This window comes from Strigops habroptila, chromosome 11 (assembly GCF_004027225.2).
Source record: "Strigops habroptila isolate Jane chromosome 11, bStrHab1.2.pri, whole genome shotgun sequence".
Classification (NCBI taxonomy): domain Eukaryota; kingdom Metazoa; phylum Chordata; class Aves; order Psittaciformes; family Psittacidae; genus Strigops; species Strigops habroptila.
Genome location: NC_046360.1, coordinates 32,571,270 through 32,583,602, shown reverse-complemented (window position 1 = coordinate 32,583,602; position 12,333 = coordinate 32,571,270). Strand labels below are relative to the sequence as shown.

Here is a 12,333-nt window from a genome sequence, read left to right as displayed (position 1 = left end):
AACTGATTGATTGAAGAGTTCTGAAAAAGACCATTTGCGGACGTGGAAATCACTCAGTGTGAGAGGATGCTGTGAGGTTTAGTGTTAGACCTGTGTGACTGTTTTTCAACCTGGATGTGGGATTCAGTCCTGAATCAGTGCTGGATAACCTACAGATGTCAGTCCAGAAAATAACCATGAAGACAGGCAATAATACAGCTTAACCTGGATTTTTTTCTTTTCCTAAGGTGAGCTAATTCATCAAGGACTTTAGTGAAGCACAAGTGTCTATGTCTTAAAACAAGCTTGACCTGCTGAGCTGGGCTGGTGTTGCAGAACAGAGTGGCAGGGGTCTGGCCAGGTAACAGAAACACAGAATCAGGAGGAGCCCCGGTGATGACCAGAAGGGTTCCCTGGACCCTTTAGAAGGGGTGAGGGAAAGCTAAAATGATACAAGAAAATGATATAGTGACTGTAGAAGAACTTATCTTCCTCCCTTCGTAGGGTCTTGAGGAGTGTGTCAAGGAACCTGTGAAACATCCTGCTGTAGCAGCAGCAGATCCTGCAGGCAGCCACTTACTGTGAGGACCTAGGGCTATTTATTGTTCTCAGGTGAAGTATTTCACTCTGTTCTGATGTTTCTTAAGTTTTATTTGCATATGACAGCTAAAAAGGGTAGGAAATACCAGCTTGAACCTAGGGGAATATCGAGACTTCTTATTGGAAATACAGGTAAATCATTCTCTGCAGATGTCTGTCACTAGCACATCTGTCAAAGACTGCTCACTGGGGAGGTGTGAGTAGCAGAGAGATTTTCTGTTTAACACCCTGAGCTTGGTGAAGTTTAGCTGCTCAGCTGATGTGTGAATACCTACAGTGTCCATTGTAACTTCTTGGGAGACAGGTGATGAATTTTCCACTATTACGTGAAGTTTTATTTTCCCAGTAAGGCAGTTTGTCACTCTGTAGAAGCATTAACAAGCAAGCGCCTTCTCCCGTGTGTAAATCCATCTTTATGCCTGCTTGGTGAGCCCAAGTCATCACCAGACCCTGCTAGGGCAAGGGAGAAAGGAGCCTTCTCCCGAAGTGAGCTGGTGAGTGTGTCGGGATGCAGACTGCCTGCAAAGGTGCTGTTTTCTCTGTCAGTGCTGCAGGGAAGCTGGAATGATGAGTACTGTAAGTCTGGATGTGTCTGGGCCTTTCTTGTTCGATACCTGACACTTTGATACTGGCTTTTCCTGGTGGCTGATTAGTTGAGCAGATTCCAGCCTGATGTGGTAGCTCTTAGAGAATTCAGTGAGCAGGAATAGGCTAAAGGAGTGATTTAAAGATCTCTTTGTCCTTACAGTGCATTAGTGCAGTGCACACCTCTCCTATTTTGAATGAGTAGACTGTGGCTGTACTAGTTGGTATCTGTTGTATTACTCTGATTATCAGAAAAGAGTTATGGTTGAAGTTCCTTTACCCAGCTAGAGTAGACAGGACTGAGCAGTACCTCGCTAGCGCTGTAGCCTGTTCTTGGATACCTGTGTGCTAGCACTGAGGTCACTCTAAAATGACATTGGACTTTTAGGGTCAATGTTGAAGCAAATTGATTTTGTCAGACTCACAGCCTTCAGTAAAATGCAGTTCCCAACAAATGCTAGCTTTAATCTTGTGGTTTTGTCAAATGTATACAAACTTACATGTAATTTAGCCACTATCCTGCTGCTGGTTGTGCTTATGAAGTGCTTTATTGTTGCTGTTGTCATTCTAAATCAATTGGTAATTTTGTACCAAATGCTTCCCAGTGATGGAAAATGAAATGTTAATAACAGGAGTATGAAGGATCCAGATGTTAGCTGAGGAAAAATGCAAACTGATCAATCTTAATTAAACCTTTCAGATAAGAATATCATATCAGGATAAATTGTGTTTGTTCTAATCACTCCGTCAGCCAAGATTGAAGCTTCTGCCAATAAGAAACTGTTAGGAACGAATGCATGGAAAAAAATTACTGGGATCTGATAAGGGAAATAGATTAGTCTGGCTGAAGTGTGACTGTCACCTCTACAGCTGGGTGATGCACTGAGGTTTATTTGCTTGATACAGGCCTGACCACCGTGTGGTTCACTGTTTAATTTTATCTTGGTCTGTGGGCAAAGGAAGGGCTTCTACATCCAGGCTTGTAAAGCCACTATTTTCCATGGAGATTATTTTTACTGTTCTAAAAATACATGAGTACCAAAGTTTCTATCCAGCCCATTCTCTCAAAGCCTTTGGGTCACTTACTCAAAAACTGGCTCACAGTAAAAAGATTTTTGACCTTAAAGAAGGTCCAAGACTGGGCTGGAATTTAGTTTAACTTGCTCATAGTTTCTGCTTTGGCTTCTTGAATACAACCCAGTTTTCCTGCTTTTTAGTGAGGTGTCACTGCTCGAAAGCTTCCGGCGGAGTGAACCGGATGGGATGACCTTATGTGAGCAGAAGCTGCTCCTAAACCAGGCTTTTGGGGCTGTTGGCTAGCTCAGCTTGCCTGCTGTCCTTGTGTGAGATCCAGGGGACTGCACATGTGCCTTACTGCATCTCCTCAACTGTCGTGGGATGTTCCTTAATGAACTGTAAGAAGTCAATGCAGAGTGCCAGCTGGCCCAGCCTCCTTTCTGACATAAGACAGGGGTTTAGTCTGTTAAAGCTAAGGTTGTTGGGACAGGCAGATGCAGGTAAGAACAGATGCCAGCAGGGAAGATGGACTTTTTTCGTTACTTTACAGATTTTAGAAGAAATGCTTTTCCCTTCTCCCATCCCAAGAAAAGAGAGATCAATTTTTCTACATTCCATAAAACTTGGAACAGAAAAGAGATTATTTTTAGCTTATTCCCTGGGTACTGTGGAGGCTTCAGTCTTTGGAGTCACTTTGTTCCCTGCTGAAGCAGATAGGGGATTTATGCAAGCTCCAGAGAAGAAAAACAGGAGGAAGAAGAAAGAGATTTCAGAACAAGTCTCTCTTTTCTTCCCCCCTTTCTTTCTTCACTTACTACTGGGCTGCTCCTGCATTGTAAAAGTTTCCTTCACTTTGTCTCTTTCTCAGCATGGATTCCTTGAAATACCGTGAACAGAGGGAGAGAGAGATTGGAGTTAATTTTAGGATGGGGACATAAGGCAAAGGGAATAAGATCCTGGGAGAAGAAGCAGCAAAGCTGGTCCCTGGGTAGCACAAGAGGCCAGACTGTAGATACAGGGTTGAAATGGGGAGACAGACACACGTTTGTGGGTGAGCCATGCAGATGAATAAGCTGGAGATTTCTGGCTTTCAGGAGGAAAGCCACAGCTGAGCTGGCTGCTCCAAGTGAAAGTAATGAGCTCCAAGGGTGAAGTTTGGGAGTAATTAGAGGATAAAAATGCCTGTGAGAGGAAAATGGCTCTTATGGCAGCAGACTTCTGCCCATTTCCAAAGACCCTTGGGATAATCTTCACATTGTTGTTATCCAGACGGAGCTGATTTCATTTGTTGGAGATGAGCTCCATCCCAAACGTTGGCTTATCTTTAATCCTTGAAACAGAGCTGCAGGTCTAACAGTCAAAGTCCAGATCCAGCCCATCTGTATGCTGTGGATAGCTTTCCTGAAGCATGTGTGTTTCAGATGCAGAGCATCTTTCCTCTCTTTCTATCTGTCAGCATTTGAATGGTCAGACTTTAATTCTCAAGGCAGAACACAGTGTGATGAGCTTATTTTCTCATCTCTGCAAATGAGTAAGCAGGTTCTTCCTTTCAAACTTGTCTGTAGATGTTGGAAGTGGAATCCATTATCTTTAGGACCTTCATATGTTCATATTGGTAGAAAGTCCAAAACAAAAGGACAGTAATCTCAGTGGGGATGTTTGGATTTACAGTTGACTTGTATAGAGCTGTTTCCTTAAGTCAACAGGCAGGAATAAAACACTCTGTGTACAGACCTTCAACTAATGTACCTGGACTGTGACGTGAGGAAACATGCTGCAGGCATTAATAACAGAGCAGTGTTGACCACAGCCATGGGAATTATAGGCAGTATGGCATTCCTGTTCACCCAACAATGTCTCACTTGTGTTTGGTGTTTTCATTTGCTCAGGTGGATTTGCAGCTGCAGTCACCACACCTCTCGACGTAGTGAAGACCAGAATTATGTTGGCAAAGGTAAGAGCGAAGGAGGCCATCAGACACTTAGGTGAACGGCTTGGGTAGTTTCTCTATGGTCATTACAGAATGAAATCCAGCACCTATTAGTGATTTCTGCTCTTGTCCTCGAAGGCAGGATTAGGTGGGAACAGGTACTGAGTGCAGAACTAATGAAGTTGTTTCTTTCCTCAAATTGCTCTTCTGGTCCTTTCCCTGTCTAAGAAGGGCTAATGTTTGTGCCAGACTTCCAGACCCTCATGCAGTGTCTTTAGGAGAAAATCCTTGCAGAGTCAGAGACCCAAAGTTGAACTGCCCATCAGGGATTTATTCCTCTGTTGGTTTGATAATTGTTGGGCTTTAGAGTATGTATGTGTATCTTTTCTGAATTGAACTTGGCACTGGATTTTCTGTCCTAAAATTTGAAGCCATAGAGATTGTGATGGCTTCCATCTGCCAACCAGGGCAGAAGGAAGATTACTTATATGATCAGTAAGTTTAGTAAGTAGTTGAATTGCTGGTAAGTCTAGTGTTCCTATCATCATCTCATTGACCTAGAGCAGAGCTAAGCAGCCACATAGCTAAAAGCCCTCAGCAGGTGGATATTCCTAAAGCCTTGCCCTGCCCTGAAAAGAGCTGTTGTGTTGGTGAAGGTCAGGCACCCTGGAGTTTCTATGAGTAGGTTTTACCCTGTTGCTCATGTCCCTCAGCACAGGGGTGTTTCTTGCTGATGACATGCACCTCCCCAGCTGAGTCAGGCCCACCTGCACTCCCCATGTTGTATATCTCATTGCTGGGTGTTGTACTTGCTGCATCTTCTTTGCCTTTGGATAGTGGGGGTGATGAAGCTGTAAGAACTTGGTTTCATTTATGTCTGCTGCTACCCTGAGCAATCAGTGCAGAGGAGACTGGAAAGCTGATTCTCATCTAATCAGCTCTGTGACCTTGGAGTGATCAGTTTGTTCTTCCATGCCTCAGTTTCTGCCCTTTGCCTCATTCCTGGAGCCTGTGCCTGGTGTAAGGAGGTTATTAGGATATCTCTAATTCCTGTAATGTGACACTAACCAGGGACAGGGAGCTCAGCAGATAACTAAACTTCTCTGCTAACAATTCCCAATCTTTCTGTGGTGCAGGCTGGTTCCAGCAACGCTAGCGGGAATGTTCTGGCTGCTCTCAGTAGCATCTGGAGGACACAAGGCCTGTCGGGGTAAGGATGTGCTGCGTCTCAGGTGGTGTAGCTCTGCCTGCATCAGCGGGTGGGATGGTCTGCTTGCAGTTAAATACTCTAATACAGAATAGACTTCCAATTGCATGGGCAGGGAGCTGCTGTGGGGTAGAACAAGTCCCTCCAGGGAGGTGTAGTGTCCTCGCCTTAGCACTGGCTGGGAGCAACGTCCAGGGAAGAGCACAGAAGCAGGGCATATATCCATGGGACAATCTCCAAGCTGAGCTCCAGGCTTTTGAGGCAAGTGTGGCTTTGTGTTTAATAACCTGTGATGGACTTTGTGAATGTGTGTAGTTGTGGTTTGTATCCAGTTAAGCTTCAGGCACATGTATCTTGTGGCAGTGAGTACCGCAGTTTCATCTTGAGGTATGTGAATCACCCCTCCTGAGATGTCAGGGAAGGCCAGTGCAGGAGCCATGTGTGCCTTATGGACAGTCTTTTCCTCCTCCTGGCAATGTCCTACTGATGTGAAAACACCAGCAAGGTCTCCTCTGTTCCTTTGTATTTGCTGTCCTTACTGGAAGCGTGGTGGGAGCAGGTGGTGCCAGTGTGGTGCCATAGAATCATAGAATGAATCACAGGATGGTTTGGGATGGAAGGGACCTTAAAGATCATCCAGTTCCAACCCCCTGCCTTGGGTAGGGACACCCCCCATGTCCCTTTGAAATTGAGGTTATTGGAAGCTTTCCTTGGGGCTTTTTGCTGTAATTTCTCATGGGTTACTTCACTTGCTGGGGCCGATGCTTTCAGTTGCTGCTTGAACACGTGCAAGCTGTCGCTCGCAGCAGCGTGCACATCACAGCCTGGCGGGGGACAGGTTTCTGTGCACATCTGATCTCCACTCGACCACCTCATAAAAGTCCAGTCCTCTTTCTACACATGTGGGAAATAACTCAAAACAAATTGCAGGAAGTTCCTGAACACCAGTTGCAGGAAGGTGCCCAGCTGTGCGCCCGGCAGCGCTCAGGTTTGCTCTTTGAGGTGACGAGGTGATGCGCCAGTGGATGAGTTTTGAGCCCTACATGGCTCAGTGGACTCCAGGGCATGTTTTGAACATAGGGAGAAGTGAGGCCACATCTTCTGCTGATGGCAGAAGGGTGTGAAGAGGCATGGATTTGGCTGGGGAAACCTTCCCCTTTCCCTGGGGGAAAACAAATATGTGTGTTTGTGTTCTTTTCAGGGTGTTTCAGCAATGCCCTTTTCTAAACAACCCAAACTTAAGCTCTGCCTAAAGATAGTACTCGTGGAGCAGGACCAAAGGGAACACAATTCAATTGAAATCAAAACAATAAGCTAGTCTGGAGAAGAAGTAACATGGAGAGGAGGCCAAGCTGTGTCAGCTGCAAGGAAAAGGAAGAAAGCTTGGGAAAAATAAACGCAGAGGCTGCCATGCCTGCTGCCAATTATAAATGTATTAATCAAAACCAATAAAGATGTCGAGCTTTTTTGGCCAGTTACAACATGAAATGATTTATAGCTCCTCTTAATAAATCTCGTACTTGAAGAGGAGGAATTCTGAGGGCAGAAAGACGCGTTGCTTATTGCCACCTTATTAAAACCAGAGCACAGACCTCAGCTTCCTGGTCTGCACCTAGTAAATCCCTCTGCTTCATGCCAAGAAATTGCACGTCCCTTTCTGTCCCGGGAGAGCCAGGCTTGTGGCAGGAGGTAGGATAGAGATGGTGTGAGTGGATCCATGCGCCTCTTTGCTCTTGCCAACAGTGTAGACGAGCCATTCGCATGAGAGCAGGTTTACGTCTTGTCCTATTGCTCTTCTCATGAGGAGGTGGTTGTTGGTGGTTGAAACCTGGTGATGAAGCTCAGCGAGAAAGACAAGGGTTATTGGAGTGAGAAATCTGGTGAGATGGCACATCCCAGCATGTGCGTAGCTGGGGTCAGAGCTGGTGGTTTACACAAGGTGTCCCGTTCCTCAATGAGCTTCCCAGTTGGAGTGGGCATGGAATGGCTGGTGTGAACCACACTGCTTTCCAGACCCAGTGCGAGTGCTGCTCTGTGACACACAGGCTGTATGAGGGAGTGAGCTCAGTGCAAGGCTGTACTTGGTGTTTCTCAGCATGGCCATTGGTTCAGAGTGTAATACAGAGGGTTTGTGGCCAAGCACAGAGTGCCTTTTCCAGCATGGGAAATGCCGTGTCCAGGCCCTGCAGAGCCTTTCCCAAAGGGTAACTTCAGAGATCTTGGTTTGTCTCTATTGAGAAAGAATTTGTTTTTGGTTTCTGAGTTGTCTCCCAAACCCATCACCTTTTGCTGCTGGGACTGTTGGGCTGGGAACCCCAGGATATGTGTGGTTGGGGTGTGTTTGGTCTTTGCTTATCAATGCTGTGCTGTGTGTTTACTGCAGTGGTGGATAATGAGAAGGTGGAGGTGAAGCCTTCCAGCCCTTGGTGCTGCATCCGACCAGTCACTGGGAATGTTGCCTAAGCAGAAGGGAAAATCCAGGCAGGGAGAGCAGAGTGGCAGGGTGCCAGGGGAAATCTGTGCAAACAGCAGATACAAATAGACAACAGGTCTGTGCCCACCAGAGCGGTGTCTGATGGGGCCAACTTATCTCACCTGCTGATGAGGGCAGGTGGGGACCAGTTTGGGTCAGGCCTGCAGCTATCTCTGGATTCAAGGCAGCCCTGGAGCTATTTAGCTCTGCCCCCCTGCAGAAGATTGGAGAGGCCACGGGTAGAGATGGGAAAGGGAAACTGGGGGGAGCAGGGCCAGGATTCTTGGAAGTGATGGTTAGTAATAGAGGTTGCCAGGGATGCAGCTTCTGGGTAACTCAGTTATCTGCCCCTGTTTGTGTAATAGCCGTGTCTCGAGTGGGCTGTTCTGTAGATGAATGTCTGCCCCTCCTGTAATGAGGGCTGCTGGCTTCAGCAGAAGGATGGTGAGCGATCCGAGAGTGATGCTGCACTGTTGGATTTACCCTATCAGCGCTCTGTCCATACATGCCTTGCACAAATTACTCTGTTTTAAAGCTGTCATTATGGTAATAGACCCAATTGCTGTCTAGTAAAGCCATAAAATGTTTCCATGTGCCTGTGTGCTCCAGGCTCCTGAGTAAAGCTCATTACAGCAAAACCCAGCCAGTGGATTCCCCAGTGCAGCAGGAGCAGCCTGGTGCAGGGAAGCAAAGAGCTCCCTGGGGGTTCCTGCATCTCTATCTCATCAGGAATTGCACCTTGTCCCATAGTGAACATGCTCCTAACAGGGACCATGCCAAGAACAGCCTCCCGGCAGAGCTCAGCCACATTGTGCTGTGAAGGGCTCCCGCTGCACAGGAGATAGATCAGCGAGGGGATGCCAAACGGATTCGAGCCTAATGTTTAATCCTTGCTTGCATTGAGGGAAGCCTGTAATCCTCTGGGAGGATACACTGGCCTGTCCTGAAGTTGTTAAACCAGCCATGAGCTTAGACATGTTGAGCAATTGGCTTTGCTTGAGTTTCCTGTTAACTTCCAAGAACTATTGGGATCAGGTACCTAAAGCTTGTGGCGGCTGAATGCACGCAGCCATTCCTGCTGGTCCCTGTTGTGTGTGATGGGAATGAGCTGCTGCAGTGAGCAGGGCTGTGTGTGCCGTGGGGAGCTCCTGGCAGAGAGAGGGGTTCCCTCTGATAAGGCTGGATGAGGGCAGCAGAGGGTGTGATGGCTGCAGCCCTGCATCAGGATGTGTCTGAACTCTTCCCATGCATAGCCCACAGCCTCCTGCACCTGAGGAGTGGGGTTAAAAACCACAGTGCTCGGGGGTGCTCTGTTAGGGAAGTCCAGACAGGTTCCTCCAGTGAGCGTGGGGTGGGATTGAAGACAACAGCAAGAGAGAGTTTGTGTTGGCTTTGTCTCCCGAAGCCCCCGCAGCATCCGCTCTCTCCTCATCCTCTCCAACAGCCTTTTCTTTGCCTTCAGCTTGTTCGCAGGTGTTGTCCCGCGGATGGCAGGGATCAGCCTGGGAGGCTTCATCTTCCTGGGGACATACGAGAAGACTCGGCAGCTGCTGCTCTGACACAGCCACGTCCTGCTGGAGAGGATGCTGAGAGGAGGAGGAGGAGGAGTCCACCCATGGATGCAGCCTTCCTCCCGCAGCCCCTTGCCCGCGCTGCAGCAGCTGTTGAGCCGCTTTCACTCTTACAGAAGAGTAAATCCTCCAATAATCCAGTTTCCCAAACATGCAATTTTCCTGCATGGAAAGTGAGTGAGGTCACTGCCAGAGTCCTGCCAAAATAGCGGTGTTTTGGGGGGGGGTAAACAGCTAATTACAGTGGCTGAGAAAGGCATTGTGAGAACTCCTGCAGGGGAAAGGGGTTTGTGAACCTCCCGCCCCGGGGCTGAGCAGGGAGCCTGAAATAAAGCGAGTTTTCATCATTCAGTGGCACCTGCCTCGTAACGCAGGGAGGGGTTCGGTGGCGGGGAAGGGGCTGATAGAGTTACAGCTCTGCGAGTGCTCCAGGTTGGGAGAGCTCTTTGTAAAAGACAATAATCCATTTGTTTCTGATTTGAGCTGTGTTTTGTGGAAGTTTATATTCCTGTTGATACCTACAGGTGCTCAGCAAGCATTCCTGTGTGGGAGCCGGTGCAGCTTCATTAATTAGACTCACGTTTCTCCAGTAAAAGCAAGGGCTTGTATTATTTTACAGCTCTGCTTGTGCAGAGACGTGCAGCTCGGCCGCCTTGTCTTCTTCCTCCTGCAGCAGCTGAGGAACAGGAGGTTGGAAACACAGAAGCTCAGGAGGGAGACTGGGAAGGCCGGGCAGGGAGAACGCTTAAGTTCTCCTGCTGATGTATGGGTGGATCCTGAGAGGTCTCAGTAGGATGCTGGCAGGCAGAGCAAACCTCTGCTGCTGTTCTGGTGTTGGGACATGGATGCTGTAGCAGCCAAAATGGTGCAGGGATGAGCTGGCTGAAAAGGCCTTGTTGAAATTACCCTAAGTTAAGTTATTGCTAGGCTCTGGTGGGAGCCCCAAGTTTAGACCAGCAATGTGGCTTGAAGAGGTAATGTGTGTGGATACATGGGCACGCGAAGCCAGGCTGCTGCAGTGAGTATAATTATAATGAACTTTCTTTGTAAGAGAGGTAAGGGATGAAAGTGGACATTACTGAAAAGGGCAACCATTAGTAAAGGATAAATACAGACCACTTTATCTTACTGTTTCTTTGGCTGTTTGTTGTTTGAATCCATGTTTGTTACTCATCTACCAGAACATCACAGGTACTCCCTTCTGTGTTAAAGCTCGACATAGCAAGTCTGTCTGTATTGAAGAGAGCACCTTCGGCATGCACTGAACACCCTCCTCATGCTGTGGTGGTGCAGTGGGATCAGAGGGGCCGGGTCTGGTGGTGGCAGCTCACACGTGTGCCCTGGGCTCAGCCGAGGGGCTCCTGGGCATGAGGATGCTGGGGGGAGCCGTGTGCCGGGACACAGTGCAGTGTGACCATGGTTGGGCTTGTGCAGCACCAGCCTCAGCCTGGCAGCACTGCAGTGAATGCAGCTTCCAGGTCATCCCAATGCTCCCGTGTTAACTGAACTCGTCCCGGTGGTGCCGTGCTGTAACTGGGAGGCCATTCTCATCAGGAAGAAGACATACATGGGAACGCGGCAGCGAGGGAGGACAAATGCCAAGCCAGGTTAGTGCACGACCAGGGGGAAGCCAACACTGGCTATTGCTCAGGTTTATGGGCCGGGCTTACTAAGGCTGGGTGGTTTATTACACTGTCCTCCCATGACATAGGAATAAGCCATTTTTTGGTGGCCAAAGCGTAGAAAATAATTGGCAAACCAATAAAACATAAAGAACAAAGGACACAGCTCTTAAAAATAATCTTCAATTAAAATGGGGAGTTTCAGCCAAAGCCCATATTGGGTGGTTAATTCTGCCCAGTTCCATGGCACGGTGCAGCAGCACTTCCTGCCATTCATAAGGTTCTCTTTTGTGAAGTTTTATATATGCGTGTGTGTATATATATATCTATATATATCTCAGAACCAATTTTAGGGGCTTTGGGGGAGGGATGGCTATTTCTCTGTTGTAAAAGCTGACATAATTTCTATTAAAGCTCTTTAAACATGGTGAGTGGGTTACTACTGCACTTGGTGCATTTAATTACTTGAGCTGAAAATAATTGTGCCTTGTAAATTGTTGGGTCCAAGTGCTGTGTTTTTGTTGTTGTTTTTACTCAGTATTTGCATAATCACTTTTTGTCATCACTGCTTTTTGCATTCAAAAACAAACCCCACACCAACATCTAGCCAAACCTCATAGGGAGGAGATGGACGCCAGGCATGTGCTGATGGACGGGCTCTGCATCCCAGACCATGGCAGGGAGGACAAGGACACGCGGGAAAGGCACCAGGCAAGTGTTCCGCACAGACCAAGCTGGCTAATCCTGCTGGGAATGACACTTCTAGTTTTGGACTATGTAGGGGAAAAGACCTAGAAATGTTTTATCAGGGACTGTAGCAATAGGACAAGGGGTGATGGGTTTAAACTTAAACAGGGGAAGTTCAGGTTGGATCTAAGGAAGAAGTTCTTTACTGTGAGGGTGCTGAGGCACTGGCACAGGTTGCCCAAAGAAGTGGTAAATGCTCATCCCTGGCAGTATTCAAGGCCAGGTTGGACAGAGCCTTGGGTGACATGGCACCCCCATGGCAGGTGGGTTGGGAACTAGATGATCTTAAAGTCCTTTCTAACCTCAACCAGTCTGTGATTCTATGATTCTATGTGTTTAGTTTTTCCCCTGCTTCCTGTTTGCCTGGAGTGTTAGCAATGTTTTGAAATAGTTTTATTTTTTATTTGAAATGTTTTATTTCAAGTTTACTGAAGCTTGACAAATTTATTTGAGGCAGTTACTGGGATAATGCGGAACAACAGAACTTGAATCTCAGCCCAGGCAATGGCCTCTTAAAGGCTCCCTCTATTCTGTTTTAAAAAATTTAAACTCCTTCCTGCATTAAAGGATTTATCATAGTTGTCTCAGAAAATCACAGAATC

General features: G+C 47.3%; 1 protein-coding gene across 2 annotated transcripts in view; it reads left to right on the top strand.

Moving 5' to 3' along the window:
• The window catches only part of SLC25A26 (solute carrier family 25 member 26), an 84,333-nt gene extending 74,624 nt beyond the window's left edge, over positions 1 to 9,709 (top strand). For both annotated transcript variants that reach the window (XM_030501908.1, XM_030501907.1), the window contains 3 exons: positions 4,071 to 4,135; positions 5,248 to 5,321; positions 9,254 to 9,709. In XM_030501908.1, the coding sequence (XP_030357768.1) occupies positions 4,071 to 4,135; positions 5,248 to 5,321; positions 9,254 to 9,350 (236 nt within the window). In that variant the 3' untranslated portion in view covers positions 9,351 to 9,709. The remainder of the gene's footprint in view (positions 1 to 4,070; positions 4,136 to 5,247; positions 5,322 to 9,253) is intronic.
• Positions 9,710 to 12,333: the final 2,624 nt, after the last annotated feature.